The 19,964-nt window shown below is 46.3% G+C and overlaps 1 protein-coding gene across 1 annotated transcript in view; it reads left to right on the forward strand.

Annotated features, from left to right (window-relative positions):
- Positions 1–19,964, forward strand: part of LOC310800857 (HORMA domain-containing protein 1-like) — a gene marked incomplete at both ends in the record, with an annotated part of 35,175 nt that overhangs the window by 13,702 nt on the left and 1,509 nt on the right. The window contains 4 exons of the mRNA XM_083664754.1: positions 1,738–1,809; positions 5,378–5,432; positions 7,315–7,376; positions 7,875–7,958. Of these exons, the coding sequence (XP_083520880.1) occupies positions 1,738–1,809; positions 5,378–5,432; positions 7,315–7,376; positions 7,875–7,958 (273 nt within the window). The remainder of the gene's footprint in view (positions 1–1,737; positions 1,810–5,377; positions 5,433–7,314; positions 7,377–7,874; positions 7,959–19,964) is intronic.

The following is a 19,964-nucleotide window of genomic DNA, read 5'->3' on the forward strand; positions in this document are numbered from 1 at the left end:
TAGAGAGACACTAAAGGCCACAACAGACTCGTCCGTCCGCCTCGAATTGGAGCCGTCTCGCCGTCTGCCGGCGCCAGCGAGCCCTACATGCTACATGCTACATGCAGCGAGCCCTACATGCTACATGCAGCGAGCCCCTACATGCTACATGCTACATGCAGCGAGCCCTACATGCTACATGCTACATGCAGCAAGCCCCTACATGCTACATGCAGCGAGCCCTACATGCTACATGCAGTGAGCCCCTACATGCTACATGCTACATGCAGCAAGCCCTACATGCTACATGCAGCGAGCCCCTACATGCTACATGCTACATGCAGCGAGCCCTACATGCTACATGCAGAGAGCCCTACATGCTACATGCTACATGCAGAGAGCCCTACATGCTACATGCAGAGAGCCCTACATGCTACATGCTACATGCAGCAAGCCCCTACATGCTACATGCAACGAGCCCTACATGCTACATGCTACATGCAGTGAGCCCCTACATGCTACATGCAGCGAGCCCTACATGCTACATGCAGCGAGCCCCTACATGCTACATGCAGCGAGCCCTACATGCTACATGCTACATGCAGCGAGCCCTACATGCTACATGCTACATGCAGCGAGCCCTACATGCTACATGCAGCGAGCCCTACATGCTACATGCAGAGAGCCCTACATGCTACATGCTACATGCAGCGAGCCCCTACATGCTACATGCTACATGCAGCGAGCCCTACATGCTACATGCAGAGAGCCCTACATGCTACATGCAGAGAGCCCTACATGCTACATGCTACATGCAGCGAGCCCCTACATGCTACATGCAGCGAGCCCTACATGCTACATGCAGCGAGCCCCTACATGCTACATGCTACATGCAGCGAGCCCTACATGCTTAGGACGTCAGTCAGCACGTTGGTTGAGTCGTTTGAATCACACAACACAGGCCTTGTTTACATGCTGGGCAAGTGAGTGGTGCAGCACAAACCCAATCTGCACTGCGGTTAATCAATACAATATAAGATAGCCCTGATAACAATAGTGATATATTTTAGTATAGTGATTAACTAGTACAATAGTATTGTTAGCTAAAAATATGATTGTATGTAGGAAGGAAGAAAGAAACACAGAAGCTACGTATGCGGCCCAAGGCAACGGCCAATCACAACTCTCGTGCAGCTGACGTCACACACGTATCGTCGCCGCTGAGTTACATTTTTGAGGAGCCCCCGTCAGCCGACGTCGTCCCCTCCCCGCATGACAGCTTCCACCCGCCGTCATATGGGGAGGGCGGGGCGAGGCTCTGACGGACGAGTCTGTAAACGCCTTAATGCTCCACTGGCTGCTCTATGGCTGAGCCTGACCTCTGACCTCTCTAAATGAACATAACAGCCAGGAATCAATAGAAAGAGAAAACAATGAAACGGTATTTGGGTTCATTAACACTAGAAAGGCCAAACTGCTCTCAGTTAACTGCTGTTTGAATTGTAGAACAGAAATAACTTTGAAAATGTCCTTCCATGACTCATCCTACAGCCACTTTCAGTACAAAGAAACGTAATAATTGTATTGACCCTCTTTATAACTGACTTTCTTGGCCTTTGCTTGGAGCCCCAAAAATTCAATGGCCTTTCTGGAGTTAAGACCAGTAAAAGACGGTGAATAACACGCTTCATGACAGTCAAGGCTTCTGGGAGGTGGTTTTATATTTTGATTGACAGCTGTGTTGGTGAACGTCTGCAGGTGGAGGAGGAGCCTGAGTGTTCCAGGGACAAGTGGGACGTGGAGGAGGAGGAGGAGGCCACTGTGATGCAGGTCAGCACACAACTTAGATATGGATCTACGTCTTTTAATATATCTACAGTCAAATACATTTAAAGGGATAGTTGGGTTTGTTTGAAGTGGGGTCCTATCAGCTAGTTCCATACACTAACTGAAATAGGTAAAGTGTTCTGGACGCTGAGCACACTGTGTATGGCGACCCAGCACTCTGAAGCAGCAGCCTCCAGAGCTCTCTCTCTCTAGTTAAGGGAACCAGGAACTAAAATGTAATTTAGCCACATAAAACAACGCCCATATATACAAATCAATATCAGTGTACATGTACGCTCTATTTTGACCATTTTCAGCGCTTTACTTTACCGTCAAACAGCCCTCTCATTCGGCACTTCATTTCCTCCCACCCATAGGACTACCGTGTTCCTCCGCTAAACGCCTGCACAGAGCCGCGGCGCTGGATTACTCTATATTATAGAATATTGTAGTCTATATTATAACGTTACATATCAGATGAAGGTGGTGAGATTATCATCCTTGCCAGTTACAAAACAGGAAGGCTTAGAAGAGAGACAAAACACTGACTTACTTTAGAGACAACAAGTCACCTGGCCTCTCTGGTCTGGGACGTTTTCCACAATTTATCCTGGGAATGGTGAAAAAGGTCTGCAGGACACTGGCATTCAGTAAGGCAGCATATTATGGCAGTTCCCCGTCTCTCTCTTTCTGCCTGTTCACTCTCTCTCTGCAAAAGTTCCTCTTCTGTATATTACTGTCTCTGGTTCATAATTGTATCCTCTTGTCACCAAGGTGAATGGCATATCGTCCTCACTATCAAAATCACTCATATTTTCGTTTGTGTATTCTATTTGTTGTGTCTTCAATAACAAACCGGGAGAAATAACCCAAAATAACAGCTGATCTGCGGAGTAATCCAGCGCTGCGGCTCTGTGCAGGCGTTTAGCAGAGGAATACGGTAGTCCTATGGTTTACTGGCTGACCCCTGTGTTGGAACATAAGGTGAATATGTATTCCAGATGGAGAGCTCCCATTTCCTCCTCTGGCAAAACGCTCCGTTGTGACACGTTTTACATAAACACTGCCCATCTGCTTATATTAACCACATTAGATGCAAAGTGGGTTGATAATCGGTAAAACCATCCTTTAAAGATAAGCTATACAATATGTTGGAGACTAGCAAATGAAGACTTCTCATCAGAGGCGCTTTATTATGATCCAAACATATTCATGCATATCATATAGAACGCAGAGCCATCTTGACAATGTTCCCCAAAGTATTTTTTTTTTTTTTTTTTTTACCTTTATTTATACAGGGAGAGTCCCTTGAGAGCAAGCTCTCATTTGGAAGGGACAAAGAATATATACAGCATTTACAAAATTACAGGTTAACAAGACAGACAATAAGAACAACAAGAGCATAATTAAATAATTTCAAAGAAAACATGAACACACCCTACGAGGAATGCTTTCTAAAAGTGCTTTAAAAGAATCAAGTGATCCATTTTTAAGTTTTCCTGGAGCACATTCCATTTGTTGGGGGCGAACCAAGAAAAAGCGGTCTTTCCTTGTTCGGTCCGCACCCGTGGGACAGACAGTCTGATATAGGACCGCAATCGTGTTTGATAACCTCCACTGTTACGAGAGGAGTGAGGATAGGTAAGATGGAAGTTTCCCAATTAATGCTTTATAAATGAAGTACCAGGAACATTTCTACAAGTTGAAAATGCATCTCTGTCGTCTCTGCAGTGGACATCTTTCCATTGACTATGATGTTGTCATTGTTAGCTCAAATAAATGTGTTCACGACACTGCATCAATCTGGGCACCCAGAAACTGGTGGGAATAGCGTGACCCTCCCACGTGCTACGTCCGTGCTATGCCCCCCCCATGACATGGTTTTCATCTTTAGTCATGTGACCAGTCATGTGACCAGGTCAGACATATTAGGTCGTTGACTCATGTTGTTGTGGTCATTGTTGACATGTTGTTGTGGTCATTGTTGACATGTTGTTGTGGTCATTGTTGACATGTTGTTGTGGTCATTGTTGACATGTTGTTGTGGTCATTGTTGACATGTTGTTGTGGTCATTGTTGACATATTGTTGTGGTCATTGTTGACATGTTGTTGTGGTCATTGTTGACATATTGTTGTGGTCATTGTTGACATGTTGTTGTGGTCATTGTTGACATATTGTTGTGGTCATTGTTGACATGTTGTTGTGGTCATTGTTGACATATTGTTGTGGTCATTGTTGACATGTTGTTGTGGTCATTGTTGACATATTGTTGTGGTCATTGTTGACATGTTGTTGTGGTCATTGTTGACATGTTGTTGTGGTCATTGTTGACATATTGTTGTGGTCATTGTTGACATGTTGTTGTGGTCATTGTTGACATGTTGTTGTGGTCATTGTTGACATATTGTTGTGGTCATTGTTGACATGTTGTTGTGGTCATTGTTGACATGTTGTTGTGGTCATTGTTGACATATTGTTGTGGTCATTGTTGACATGTTGTTGTGGTCATTGTTGACATGTTGTTGTGGTCATTGTTGACATATTGTTGTGGTCATTGTTGACATGTTGTTGTGGTCATTGTTGACATATTGTTGTGGTCATTGTTGACATATTGTTGTGGTCATTGTTGACATATTGTTGTGGTCATTGTTGACATGTTGTTGTGGTCATTGTTGACATGTTGTTGTGGTCATTGTTGACATATTGTTGTGGTCATTGTTGACATATTGTTGTGGTCATTGTTGACATGTTGTTGTGGTCATTGTTGACATGTTGTTGTGGTCATTGTTGACATGTTGTTGTGGTCATTGTTGACATGTTGTTGTGGTCATTGTTGACATATTGTTGTGGTCATTGTTGACATATTGTTGTGGTCATTGTTGACATATTGTTGTGGTCATTGTTGACATATTGTTGTGGTCATTGTTGACATGTTGTTGTGGTCATTGTTGACATGTTGTTGTGGTCATTGTTGACATATTGTTGTGGTCATTGTTGACATATTGTTGTGGTCATTGTTGACATATTGTTGTGGTCATTGTTGACATATTGTTGTGGTCATTGTTGACATATTGTTGTGGTCATTGTTGACATATTGTTGTGGTCATTGTTGACATATTGTTGTGGTCATTGTTGACATATTGTTGTGGTCATTGTTGACATATTGTTGTGGTCATTGTTGACATATTGTTGTGGTCATTGTTGACATATTGTTGTGGTCATTGTTGACATGTTGTTGTGGTCATTGTTGACATGTTGTTGTGGTCATTGTTGACATGTTGTTGTGGTCATTGTTGACATATTGTTGTGGTCATTGTTGACATGTTGTTGTGGTCATTGTTGACATGTTGTTGTGGTCATTGTTGACATGTTGTTGTGGTCATTGTTGACATGTTGTTGTGGTCATTGTTGACATGTTGTTGTGGTCATTGTTGACATGTTGTTGTGGTCATTGTTGACATGTTGTTGTGGTCATTGTTGACATGTTGTTGTGGTCATTGTTGACATATTGTTGTGGTCATTGTTGACATGTTGTTGTGGTCATTGTTGACATGGTTTTCATCTTTTAGAGTCATGTGATTGAAGACGTGGAGAAGCCTCGCAATGAGAACTCGGACGACTCTGGTACGTCTTCCTCTGAGTTCACTTTCAGAAATGCTTCAGTCCCACTTTTTTCAGTCTGTAAAGTGTTCATCACCCTTGCAGCTTTTGTAAAATTTTGAAGGAAGAAAAAAAGTGTCTTCAGATCCTGAGAAAGTATTAAAATGTCTTAAAGATCCTGAGAAAGTATTAAAATGCACCAAAACCTTCCAACTATGTAATTTAGGCTCTTATGTGCCTAATTGTAAGCATCAACATTGTAGACATTAGTTTCAACCCAAATCCTAAATATTGCCATTTCTCTGTTTTTACTGTTTGCTGAGACTGGAGTTGAAGTGGGCGGTACACTTAGGGCTCATGATGTTACAACCATATCCCATCATAAATGCTAATTAATCTTATAGGAGCTCTCAGCTGTCTGTCAAACCTGAGATTTAAAAGATGCCGCCTCCCTCTCCAGCATGAGACGTTACTCACACATGCTCTGTGTCATTTGGCATTTGCCAGCCCAGGGACTGTGACTGACTATTGAGCTCCAGGAATCCCCCCGGCATTCCAGTGCAACTAAGCCCGTTGCCGAGTGCTCACATTCAGGATGCAGTTGAGGAAGCGGGTCGGGGAGCGACCTTGAGCTCCAGGGAGAGACAAATCGCGGAAAAAAACAAACATTTTCATGATAGAAAACATTTATCTATCGTTTCACTTTCATATTATGCTCTATCGTTTATAGCATTGTGTTGCAAATCACACGCTCTTCCGTCAGTGTTTTTTTACTCACCTCCACACCGCACCAGACTCTGTCAACACGCCCCTTGTGAAGTTACCTCCAGTTATCCACTATAAGTCAGCCTACAGAGGCATTTGCGCTGTGTTAAGTCCGCGTTTGATCCAAATTTGCGTGCGTCCTCATAATGTTAAACATGGCAAAATATCTCCTCATCCTCTCGTCATCGCAAGGAAATCCATTGAGGAGCCGACAGACAGCTGTTCTAATCTTGTAATTGACTAACCAACTAATGAACTAACCTGAACTGACAACAGCATGTCAGCAGCCGTGCGTTGGCATAGACGGGTGACCACTTGACAAAGCTTTGGTTAATAGCTTCGGTTAGCTTTACCAGCTTAAGTTTATATATCTATAAAATAGTTTCCTTGGGTCGCATTGGTCCAAGTTATTTTTCTTGGATAACAGGTGTTAGAGAATGGAATTTCCGGGAAATTACATTCTCTAACAACAGGGACATCCCAGAATGTATTTTTGTTGAGTGAACTTGAATGCATTGAACTGGTAACATGGAAATCCCGAAGTGGAATATTTTTGTTCATTTATAAACTGAACTGAGGGAACTGGAGTGAACTATAAATGAGAACAGTCTTCTAGCCGTTTCTACTCTCAACACAGTCTTGTGCACCAGTTATATCACACAAAGAAATCATGTTGGTGGTTTCCTTTAGCCTACACAAGAAAATGTGCTGCACTTTCAATTTGATGCATGAATTGTAGGCCTATTATGTCAAATGGAAACTGTTTTATAATTGACTATAGCTGCTTTAAAAAAGAAATTGTAGTTGGTGATCGGTCAGGAAGATATTTCTCATGGGTGATCGGTGGCAAAAAAAAAAACGTGATCGGAGCACCCCTGTCTTAAATACTGTTAAATATAGCAGTTTAAGTCTTCAGTTAAAGACGTCTTCAAAATGCTGTTTCTTTGGTGCGCTGTTTTATGCTGATCTTCTCAATTCTGAGCTTTTACATTTTTCTGATTTGACAATGACAGTGTAGCAAGCCATAACAAGCCCTCAATAAAAATATATCATTTATATATATACATTGGTAATATCACTGAAATAAATGTCACTATGGTTGAATGTGTTTTGTGCTGTTTTTATTGGATGGACTGTTCAGATGAGATCCAGATGATCTGCCAGGAGAACATAGAGTGTGAAGAAGTCATGGTGAACTCACAGGTTAGTGTGGCATTAACAGCAACACACAATGACCATGTGTGTTGTTGGTGGGAGCAGAGAAGAGCGCCCCACCCCCTCTTAGTGATACACTGTGACATTTACCTTATTCACCCAAATCTATTTCAGGTGTCAGATATAGCTCTCTCTTACTCTGAAAAAACACATCTCAAAATGTCTTTATTGGATAGAATTACATCTTGAACAAAGCTGTGTTATCAAATAAACACAAATGACAGTGGAGATTGTTGACCAACAGCAGCCAACACAGTGGGTAAAGGCAGAGTCTGTCTAGCCTGGGTAAACCCATCCCCCACGTGACCTGCTCTCAGACCTGTTCTCAGTCACTAGGTAGTGACTGGGAACTGAGAGAGCAGGTCACGTGGGGGCTGGGTTTACCTAGGCTAGAGTCTGTCAGCGCTGTGTAAACACAAAGAGAAGGACCACTTCAAGTGCTCTTCTAGTCGGTGGAGTTACGGCCATCTGTCTGTCCCCTTTCAGATGGACACTCTGGTGAAGAACACGTCTGACATGGAGGTGACCCTCATGAGGACCAGGAGTGGAAGAGTCACCAGGTCCACCACGGTCAGTTCACCATCCAAACCTCAACAACTGCCAATTATCTGCTTAAACTGTTGCTTACAGCTAGGGGGCTTGAACGCCCTTCACACTGAAAACACTGGCTAATGGCTATGTTTCCATGCACCAGGCTATTGGCCACACTGGCTCTTACGCTCTTATTCAGGTTCTTCTGTTTACATCAGGGATGGGCAACTTTGATGATAGAGAGGGCCACAAAAAAATCCTTGCTACCAGAGGGCCAGATTGTGACCGTGCACTTCCACCAGTAGCCTACTGTAACACCATCACTCACAATTACTGTATAGCTACTAATTTGATGAAAAAGACTGGTAATCAACATTTATTATACCAACAACATTTATATTTTTCATATTCAAATTTATTCATTCTTCCATTCAGATGACACCAGAAACTATGCTTCAGCTTTAAAACAGCCCGCTATAGCAATTTGATGAGGTAAATCACCCAAATATGTGATATTAATCAGATTAGTAATGTTGCATGTGCAATGCGCATGCTGGTGGTGTATATAGTTAGTTACAATAGCGTTAGCTCAAATGCTAACATTAAACAGTATGTGGGTGGACAATGCTCACGCCATTAGCGCCATGTTCTGGGATGTACAGTAAAATAAAAACACAGATTTTGGTTTTCTAACCAAACCAAACCAAAAATGTCTGCCTTGTTTTTTGTTTTGTTAGTTTTTTATTGACCCACACTGAGTGAGTGAAGCCAGTTGCCCACCCCTGGTTTACATGAACCTTTCATACCCTGTGATTCATTTCCTCCGTCCCTCTTCGACTGAGCAATAGATGACTTTAGAATAGACATAATAAGTAGCTTAGCTGTTCCCGGAAAACCCAAACACCAGAAGCATAATCCGACACAGGACAGACATGATTCATACAGTTGTGTGTTGAGGAATACAGAAATGACAAAATGAGACGTTACTCTTTATTGAGGTAGAGGCAGAGCAGGTATGCAGAAATGCATGCCCAATGTTGCCCATGTCAGGCTGTAGTCACTCAGCCACCCGCAAGAAAAATCCCTATAAATAATCCCCAACCTAATGCTGGCCAAAACTTAGTTGAGTTGGCTGAGTCAGTCATGTTCTCAGCATAGTCAGATGAGGCAGTCATGTTGTACACATGGTCATACACGGGGGGAAGGGGGGGGGGGGGGGTGTCTGCACCAGCTTCCACTTCATTGGTTTCCAATCATACTGTAGAGTAAAAAAACAATGAGAACTGAACACTCATGATTACCACATCAAAGGCTAAAAAGGCAAAGCCACACAAAATTAGGCTAGCTATGGATTTTCAGAGAACCCATTTACCCAGTGATTCCCAACCTGTGGTTAAAAAAAAAATAGGTGGAGAAGCCCACTGGGTTTAGGTGGAGAAGCCCACTGGGTTGAAGGTGGAGACGCCCACTGGGTTGAAAATTAGGAAAGCAGTGTAGCAGTTTCATGTGACGGCCTCTTACTCACGTCTGTCACATGTCTGCTGCCTGGCTGCGTTTGTTCTCAGGTCTGTCACATGTCTGCTGCCTGGCTGCGTTTGTTCTCAGGTCTGTCACATGTCTGCTGCCTGGCTGCGTTTGTTCTCAGGTCTGTCACATGTCTGCTGCCTGGCTGCGTTTGTTCTCAGGTCTGTCACATGTCTGCTGCCTGGCTGCGTTTGTTCTCAGGTCTGTCACATGTCTGCTGCCTGCCTGCGTTTGTTCTCAGGTCTGTCACATGTCTGCTGCCTGGCTGCGTTTGTTCTCAGGTCTGTCACATGTCTGCTGCCTGGCTGCGTTTGTTCTCAGGTCTGTCACATGTCTGCTGCCTGGCTGCGTTTGTTCTCAGGTCTGTCACATGTCTGCTGCCTGCCTGCGTTTGTTCTCAGGTCTGTCACATGTCTGCTGCCTGCCTGCGTTTGTTCTCAGGTCTGTCACATGTCTGCTGCCTGGCTGCGTTTGTTCTCAGGTCTGTCACATGTCTGCTGCCTGCCTGCGTTTGTTCTCAGGTCTGTCACATGTCTGCTGCCTGCCTGCGTTTGTTCTCAGGTCTGTCACATGTCTGCTGCCTGCCTGCGTTTGTTCTCAGGTCTGTCACATGTCTGCTGCCTGGCTGCGTTTGTTCTCAGGTCTGTCACATGTCTGCTGCCTGGCTGCGTTTGTTCTCAGGTCTGTCACATGTCTGCTGCCTGGCTGCGTTTGTTCTCAGGTCTGTCACATGTCTGCTGCCTGGCTGCGTTTGTTCTCAGGTCTGTCACATGTCTGCTGCCTGGCTGCGTTTGTTCTCAGGTCTGTCACATGTCTGCTGCCTGGCTGCGTTTGTTCTCAGGTCTGTCACATGTCTGCTGCCTGGCTGCGTTTGTTCTCAGGTCTGTCACATGTCTGCTGCCTGGCTGCGTTTGTTCTCAGGTCTGTCACATGTCTGCTGCCTGGCTGCGTTTGTTCTCAGGTCTGTCACATGTCTGCTGCCTGGCTGCGTTTGTTCTCAGGTCTGTCACATGTCTGCTGCCTGGCTGCGTTTGTTCTCAGGTCTGTCACATGTCTGCTGCCTGGCTGCGTTTGTTCTCAGGTCTGTCACATGTCTGCTGCCTGGCTGCGTTTGTTCTCAGGTCTGTCACATGTCTGCTGCCTGGCTGCGTTTGTTCTCAGGTCTGTCACATGTCTGCTGCCTGGCTGCGTTTGTTCTCAGGTCTGTCACATGTCTGCTGCCTGGCTGCGTTTGTTCTCAGGTCTGTCACATGTCTGCTGCCTGGCTGCGTTTGTTCTCAGGTCTGTCACATGTCTGCTGCCTGGCTGCGTTTGTTCTCAGGTCTGTCACATGTCTGCTGCCTGGCTGCGTTTGTTCTCATGTCTGCTGCCTGGCTGCGTTTGTTCTCAGGTCTGTCACATGTCTGCTGCCTGGCTGCGTTTGTTCTCAGGTCTGTCACATGTCTGCTGCCTGGCTGCGTTTGTTCTCACGTCTGTCACATGTCTGCTGCCTGGCTGCGTTTGTTCTCAGGTCTGTCACATGTCTGCTGCCTGGCTGCGTTTGTTCTCAGGTCTGTCACATGTCTGCTGCCTGGCTGCGTTTGTTCTCAGGTCTGTCACATGTCTGCTGCCTGCCTGCGTTTGTTCTCACGTCTGTCACATGTCTGCTGCCTGGCTGCGTTTGTTCTCAGGTCTGTCACATGTCTGCTGCCTGGCTGCGTTTGTTCTCAGGTCTGTCACATGTCTGCTGCCTGGCTGCGTTTGTTCTCAGGTCTGTCACATGTCTGCTGCCTGGCTGCGTTTGTTCTCAGGTCTGTCACATGTCTGCTGCCTGCCTGCGTTTGTTCTCACGTCTGTCACATGTCTGCTGCCTGGCTGCGTTTGTTCTCAGGTCTGTCACATGTCTGCTGCCTGGCTGCGTTTGTTCTCAGGTCTGTCACATGTCTGCTGCCTGGCTGCGTTTGTTCTCAGGTCTGTCACATGTCTGCTGCCTGGCTGCGTTTGTTCTCAGGTCTGTCACATGTCTGCTGCCTGGCTGCGTTTGTTCTCAGGTCTGTCACATGTCTGCTGCCTGGCTGCGTTTGTTCTCAGGTCTGTCACATGTCTGCTGCCTGGCTGCGTTTGTTCTCAGGTCTGTCACATGTCTGCTGCCTGGCTGCGTTTGTTCTCAGGTCTGTCACATGTCTGCTGCCTGGCTGCGTTTGTTCTCAGGTCTGTCACATGTCTGCTGCCTGCCTGCGTTTGTTCTCAGGTCTGTCACATGTCTGCTGCCTGGCTGCGTTTGTTCTCAGGTCTGTCACATGTCTGCTGCCTGCCTGCGTTTGTTCTCAGGTCTGTCACATGTCTGCTGCCTGGCTGCGTTTGTTCTCAGGTCTGTCACATGTCTGCTGCCTGCCTGCGTTTGTTCTCAGGTCTGTCACATGTCTGCTGCCTGGCTGCGTTTGTTCTCAGGTCTGTCACATGTCTGCTGCCTGGCTGCGTTTGTTCTCACGTCTGTCACATGTCTGCTGCCTGGCTGCGTTTGTTCTCAGGTCTGTCACATGTCTGCTGCCTGGCTGCGTTTGTTCTCACGTCTGTCACATGTCTGCTGCCTGGCTGCGTTTGTTCTCACGTCTGTCACATGTCTGCTGCCTGGCTGCGTTTGTTCTCAGGTCTGTCACATGTCTGCTGCCTGGCTGCGTTTGTTCTCACGTCTGTCACATGTCTGCTGCCTGGCTGCGTTTGTTCTCAGGTCTGTCACATGTCTGCTGCCTGGCTGCGTTTGTTCTCACGTCTGTCACATGTCTGCTGCCTGGCTGCGTTTGTTCTCAGGTCTGTCACATGTCTGCTGCCTGGCTGCGTTTGTTCTCAGGTCTGTCACATGTCTGCTGCCTGCCTGCGTTTGTTCTCAGGTCTGTCACATGTCTGCTGCCTGGCTGCGTTTGTTCTCACGTCTGTCACATGTCTGCTGCCTGGCTGCGTTTGTTCTCAGGTCTGTCACATGTCTGCTGCCTGGCTGCGTTTGTTCTCAGGTCTGTCACATGTCTGCTGCCTGGCTGCATTTGTTCTCACGTCTGTCACATGTCTGCTGCCTGGCTGCGTTTGTTCTCAGGTCTGTCACATGTCTGCTGCCTGGCTGCGTTTGTTCTCACGTCTGTCACATGTCTGCTGCCTGGCTGCGTTTGTTCTCAGGTCTGCTGCCTGGCTGCGTTTGTTCTCAGGTCTGCTGCCTGGCTGCGTTTGTTCTCACGTCTGTCACATGTCTGCTGCCTGCCTGCGTTTGTTCTCAGGTCTGTCACATGTCTGCTGCCTGGCTGCGTTTGTTCTCACGTCTGTCACGTCTGCTGCCTGGCTGCGTTTGTTCTCAGGTCTGCTGCCTGGCTGCGTTTGTTCTCAGGTCTGCTGCCTGGCTGCGTTTGTTCTCAGGTCTGTCACATGTCTGCTGCCTGGCTGCGTTTGTTCTCAGGTCTGTCACATGTCTGCTGCCTGGCTGCGTTTGTTCTCACGTCTGTCACATGTCTGCTGCCTGGCTGCGTTTGTTCTCAGGTCTGTCACATGTCTGCTGCCTGCCTGCGTTTGTTCTCATGTCTGTCACATGTCTGCTGCCTGGCTGCGTTTGTTCTCAGGTCTGTCACATGTCTGCTGCCTGGCTGCGTTTGTTCTCAGGTCTGTCACATGTCTGCTGCCTGGCTGCGTTTGTTCTCAGGTCTGTCACATGTCTGCTGCCTGGCTGCGTTTGTTCTCAGGTCTGTCACATGTCTGCTGCCTGGCTGCGTTTGTTCTCACGTCTGTCACATGTCTGCTGCCTGGCTGCGTTTGTTCTCACGTCTGTCACATGTCTGCTGCCTGGCTGCGTTTGTTCTCACGTCTGTCACATGTCTGCTGCCTGGCTGCGTTTGTTCTCAGGTCTGTCACATGTCTGCTGCCTGGCTGCGTTTGTTCTCAGGTCTGTCACATGTCTTCTGCCTGGCTGCGTTTGTTCTCAGGTCTGTCACATGTCTGCTGCCTGGCTGCGTTTGTTCTCAGGTCTGTCACATGTCTGCTGCCTGGCTGCGTTTGTTCTCAGGTCTGTCACATGTCTGCTGCCTGGCTGCGTTTGTTCTCAGGTCTGTCACATGTCTGCTGCCTGGCTGCGTTTGTTCTCAGGTCTGTCACATGTCTGCTGCCTGCCTGCGTTTGTTCTCAGGTCTGTCACATGTCTGCTGCCTGGCTGCGTTTGTTCTCAGGTCTGTCACATGTCTGCTGCCTGGCTGCGTTTGTTCTCAGGTCTGTCACATGTCTGCTGCCTGGCTGCGTTTGTTCTCACGTCTGTCACATGTCTGCTGCCTGGCTGCGTTTGTTCTCAGGTCTGTCACATGTCTGCTGCCTGGCTGCGTTTGTTCTCAGGTCTGTCACATGTCTGCTGCCTGGCTGCGTTTGTTCTCAGGTCTGTCACATGTCTGCTGCCTGGCTGCGTTTGTTCTCAGGTCTGTCACATGTCTGCTGCCTGGCTGCGTTTGTTCTCAGGTCTGTCACATGTCTGCTGCCTGGCTGCGTTTGTTCTCAGGTCTGTCACATGTCTGCTGCCTGGCTGCGTTTGTTCTCAGGTCTGTCACATGTCTGCTGCCTGGCTGCATTTGTTCTCAGGTCTGTCACATGTCTGCTGCCTGGCTGCGTTTGTTCTCAGGTCTGTCACATGTCTGCTGCCTGGCTGCGTTTGTTCTCAGGTCTGTCACATGTCTGCTGCCTGGCTGCGTTTGTTCTCAGGTCTGTCACATGTCTGCTGCCTGGCTGCGTTTGTTCTCAGGTCTGTCACATGTCTGCTGCCTGGCTGCGTTTGTTCTCAGGTCTGTCACATGTCTGCTGCCTGGCTGCGTTTGTTCTCAGGTCTGTCACATGTCTGCTGCCTGGCTGCGTTTGTTCTCAGGTCTGTCACATGTCTGCTGCCTGGCTGCGTTTGTTCTCAGGTCTGTCACATGTCTGCTGCCTGGCTGCGTTTGTTCTCACGTCTGTCACATGTCTGCTGCCTGGCTGCGTTTGTTCTCAGGTCTGTCACATGTCTGCTGCCTGGCTGCGTTTGTTCTCAGGTCTGTCACATGTCTGCTGCCTGGCTGCGTTTGTTCTCATGTCTGCTGCCTGGCTGCGTTTGTTCTCAGGTCTGTCACATGTCTGCTGCCTGGCTGCGTTTGTTCTCATGTCTGCTGCCTGGCTGCGTTTGTTCTCAGGTCTGTCACATGTCTGCTGCCTGGCTGCGTTTGTTCTCAGGTCTGTCACATGTCTGCTGCCTGGCTGCGTTTGTTCTCACTGCGCGTGACGGTGTGAGTAGAACCCCGTGTTAAACAGTGTTAGCCCGAAGGACCCCGCCCAGCCAGAAAACTAGAGACAGTCTCACAAAGCCCTCATGTTAGCCGGCTGCACACCAAAAGAGATTTAAATTTTACACAATTACTATTTTGGGAAGCGCCACGTGGCGGTAGACCCCGGAGCGTCACCCATCAACCGTAAAATCTAGTCGCCAACATGGTGCTTGGCGTTGGCGGCCGGGTGTTAATTTTAGGCCCTGTGTACAGGTAGCTTCACAGTCTCTCTGCCCGTGGATTTTTTTTAAATACATTTGGAAACCTGTATGGTGGAAAATCTGATTTACCTCCCAGGTTCTTCAAACCATCCTCATGTGGGTCCCCAACTGGTGAACAAGGTCCTGTAGAATAGATGGTGCACTTGCAGTTAATACAGGTTACTGCCGTTATTGATAACAAAATACAGGGCAAAGCCAGTCCAATTAAGCCTCAATATTTCTCTTGCCTTGTCCAATGCAATAATGAACAACCTGAAGCTGCAAGGCTGATAGAGCCCAGAATATTGTGAAATTATACATGGCCTTACTCTCACCTTAATCAAGTTAATTTCCTATTTCATACAAACTGATGTAAACAGCATTATAGAGAAATACAAACCTTTAGCAAGCCAAACAGTCAGCACACAGAGAACCAAAGCCCAAAAAGTTTCCATTGCTCTGCTGATCACCAATAGACAAAACAACTGAACTACCAGAGCCACAGCAGAGGCTTATAAAAGCACTTCCTACTGCTGCCACAGCTGTTGCTGATCAGCTCTCATCAGTAATTGGCTCTCTCTCTCCTGATAGGAATCAGTGCAGGTTCAGCTGTTCAATTAGTCTGATAGGACAAATCTGCTTGAAGTTTTATGGAAGATTCTTACCCCCCCCATCCACCCCATAAAAGATCTTGAAATAAAACACTGCAGGATATTGTCAAAGAGTCAATAAAATGGGGGTTGGATTTAAAAGTAAATGTAACTACATGTACATTTTGGGGGAAACTGCACCCTGATGGTGATTTTTTTAATATTTAAGTGTGTCCTTTAAAATGTTGCTGTTTGTAAGAGTGCAAGATAGTTAATAGTGCAGTTTTAATAGTGCAGTTGCTAGTGCAGTTCACTCTCAGGAGTCATTTTGTCAGTTTTCACACTCATTTTAAAATGAAAATCTTCATTTTGGTACTAATTTCCCTACAGATTGATTCACACCGAAATAAATAAATAAACATCAGAAATAATCTGTTGCTTTCCTTTCCTCATCCCAACACAAACGTGCCATCTAGTGGTAGAGGGATATGAGCTAGTTTTCCACTGAGCGTGATAGCAAAGCTGTCACATCTGGATAACAGGAGTTCATGTGATGGATTTGGCTTTGTTGAGATGAACTCTGAAATAAGAACAAACAAGTCCATTCCCTTCTAATCAAATTAGCAGTAAATTCACCTAAAGTCCATTCCCAAAATGTAAAAACAGAAACAAACTACTTTAGGGTTTGCTACAACCATGGGCGCAGGTTATGGTGGAATTTTCAGAGCAGCTAAAATTGTCCCCACCACTTTTTGGGTGGGCCCGAAAATCCACGATTGATGTTATTACTGTCTTTGGGAGGCTGTGGCTAATTTTTAAAGCCAACCTACCATGTCGCGAAGGGGGCTAAATAACGCTCCAAAGTTAGGCTAAATTTTGGCAAGGGGAAAAAATTGGCATGGCCATTTTCAAAGATAAGATAAGATACTTTATCAGTGCCACACAACAATGTTGGTGGTAATTGTTAGGTACAGCATGGTAGCTCAGCTTCAGTGCAAGAAGTAGACAAACAGACACAACACCATAAACATTACAGCACGCACAGAGAAACATACAGCAGCAGAGAAAAGTCAAAGTCCAGATTGGGGGGGGGGGGGGGGGTGCTAGCAGGGGGAGTTTAGAGTTCTGGGCCCGTATTTATCAAGCTTCCTAGAATTACTCCTAAGAACACTGCTAAGAGTACACTTATGAGCAAAAAAATTCCCAGCTAAAAGCTGCACTTAAAAGTCAGTTATTATGCATCTCACTCCCTCTTTCAGCGAGGTGTAGGACTGAATCGTAAGTGTCAATCTCAGAGCTGATTTACGACAGGTGTGTGTGACAGGTGTGTGTGTGTGTGACAGGTGTGTGTGTGTGTGTGTGTGTGTGTGTATGTGTGTGTGACAGGTGTGTGTGTGTGTGTGTGTGTGTGTGTGTGTGTGTGTGTGTGTGTGCCGTAAAGGGAAATGTTGATGACGCAATTCCAAGTACACAGGAATGGCCAATCGCTGAATGGAATCCCTTATGCACGAATATCCTAAATAGAGATGATTCAACAGTGAAATGCACAATGGGAGTGTAGCATATATTCACCAATAATTTCAGAAGAAATTATCAACTAAATAATAAAAGATAGCCTACATTGAAAATGACTCAAGAATAGGCTAAATGTTTCCTAATCCACCCAATTCACCTAATCCCACAACTGACTCGAAACTGGTGTGCTGTCAATTGACTACCCTATATAGCCAGGTTCTATAGGCTGTATGATTAGCAAACATGTTCTGCTGTTATGGCATTGCTGCGAAGGGTCAGTGGTGTGATGATGTCCCTAATCAAATCGGTCACATAGATGATGCCCGCTCTGTCTAATCGATATCGTTTGATCAACTGCTCGTTGTCAAATAATTCAAGTACATCCTTCCGCTCTCTGAAGATTCGCGCACGTCTCTGTCTCCTGAATGCCATGATGTCAACATCATGCTTGATAAATACGGGCCAAGGGCCCGTATTTATCAAGCGTCTCAGAGTGCCATTTTAGTCGTAAGTGCTGAGAATTTGTGAAATTTAGTCTCTACTCTCACACTTAAGAATAAAAGCTTTTTATCAACCTTCTTAAGACTAGGAAACACTCCTACTCCCCCAGCTATTTAGGAGTCCTCAGGAGGTGTCCTAAGTGGTTAGGAGTTGCCAGCAGGGCAATGTTGATAGGACACTGTACCATTTCTTCTCACAGTCTGTTGGTGAGCGAACACAATGTACTTGTGATGCATTCAGCTCCAATGCAATATGCTCCCATGCCTTCTTCTTGTCTCGACTGGTGAGAGTTGGGCTGAACTTTCCTTTGATTATTTGTTTCCTCTGCTCTACTAACTCCACTAAGCACAGCGTGTCATCCTCCCTCCAATTCGGCTTTCTTTTGGCTTCCATGTTTGCTCATCATACAGCCTATAGAACCTGGCTATATAGGGTAGTCAATTGACAGCACACCAGTTTCGAGTCAGTTGTGGGATTAGGTAAATTGGGTGGATTAGGAAACATTTAGCCTATTCTTGAGTCATTTTCAATGTAGGCTATCTTGTATTATTTTGTTGATAATTTCTTCTGAAATCTGCTACACTCCCATTGTGCATTTCACTGTTGAATCATCTCTATTTAGGATATTCGTGCATAAGGGATTCCATTCAGCGATTGGCCGTTCCTGTGTACTTGGAATTTGCACATACTTGCGTCATCAACATTTCCCTTTACGGCACACACACCTGTCACCACACACACACACACACACACACACACACACCTGTCGTAAATCAGCTCTGAGATTGACACTTAAGATTCAGTCCTACACCTCGCTGAAAGAGGGAGTGAGATGCATAATAACTGACTTTTAAGTGCAGCTTTTGGCTGGGAATTTTTTTGCTCATAAGTGTACTCTTAGCAGTGTTCTTAGGAGTAATTCTAGGAAGCTTGATAAATACGGGCCCTGATCATTTTGTCTTGTGTTGTAAATCCAGCGTACACCTTTCCCTTGCAACAGTGCGCTCCGCCCCTCTGCCAAAGCCCAAACACGCTGTGTGTAGTTTCAGCTAGAGTCAGTGTGTATTTAATTTCTTTATTCAGTGGGCATAGGCTATGTTTGGAGTCTATGTTAACATTATTAAAGCAGAAAGACATAGGAACTGTATGGCTAATATGCATACTTTAATATTTGTTTATCGCAAGTCGTATCGTCATCGATCAGTGCAGCTAGCTAAAGGAGGCTACAGGCAGTGTACAGGCACAGACAGCTGGCCCAGTCAGTTGCTCTAGGCTCAGTCAGCGTTTGCTTTGAGTGACAGATCAGGCGGCCAATCAGAGGGGCGCCTCACCGGAGCGCCTCATCGGCCAATCAGACCAGGACCTTTGTAGAAAAAACTGCCTATACTGAGCTGCAGAGGGTAAATAAAAGAAAAAAAATCGAGATGTCTCCAAATCCCAAACAGAATGCATGACCTTAAGACCCCTGACAAACATTTAAAACACCAGAAAACTACACAATATGGGACCTTTAAGGCAAGAAACTGCTGACTATTCCAACTCTAGACTCAAAGCCAAAGGTGATTGTGGCTTTGCTCTTAAAGCTCTGAGGGCAATATGCTGGGCTGGCATACGCTATTCATTCATGACATAACTGAGAAAAATAACCTTCCTACTATACCAACTTTAGTGAGGGTCACAACAAGTGAATCGTGGAACACATTCTTGTGGAAATTGCTGTAGGTTTTGATTGATTGATTTGTTTTAGTCATTGTGTCGTGCACTGTTGACAGTGCCCCGCCCACATGGGCTTACAAGACACACGAAATACAAAATCAACAATACAACATAAGCCAGCGCTACAATAGCTAGTGGGGGGGTACGGTGGTGCAGTGGTAAGCGCTGTCGCCTCACAGCTCGAAGGTCCTGGGTTCGATTCCCACCTGGGACGCTGTGGGCGCTGGAGTTGTGACCCCCCCATATCTTCAGTGCCTACTGCCCAGGTGGGCTATCTCGTCGAAAGGGCCTTTCTGTGTGGAGTTTGCATGTTCTCCCCGTACCCCCCAGGGGGTTCCTCCGTACATAACCCCCCACTAAAAACATGCAGAAGATCGTCATCCGACCAGTGACGACAACATCTAGAGTTGGTCCAATGATGGTCCAATGAAGGTCCCCGGGCGCTGGAAAGAAATAGCGACCACTGCTCCTGGCCTGCCCCCTGGAGGAAAGGACAAGCCTGGATGGGTCAAATGCAGAGGACATATTTCACCGGCCACCGTCAGCATGAGTCTGTGTTGTGGCCGCATGCATGTGTTGTAGTGTGTTCGTGTGACAATAAAGACGGGCTGCCGTCTGAAATCGTCGTTTAAGCTAATGACGGAGCGGACGTCAGCTCGAGCTCGGCTTTCCAGAAAAACCGGACTCACTATTAACACATTCACT

This window comes from Poromitra crassiceps, assembly GCF_964638095.1.
Source record: "Poromitra crassiceps genome assembly, contig: HAP1_SCAFFOLD_129, whole genome shotgun sequence".
NCBI classification, from domain to species: domain Eukaryota; kingdom Metazoa; phylum Chordata; class Actinopteri; order Beryciformes; family Melamphaidae; genus Poromitra; species Poromitra crassiceps.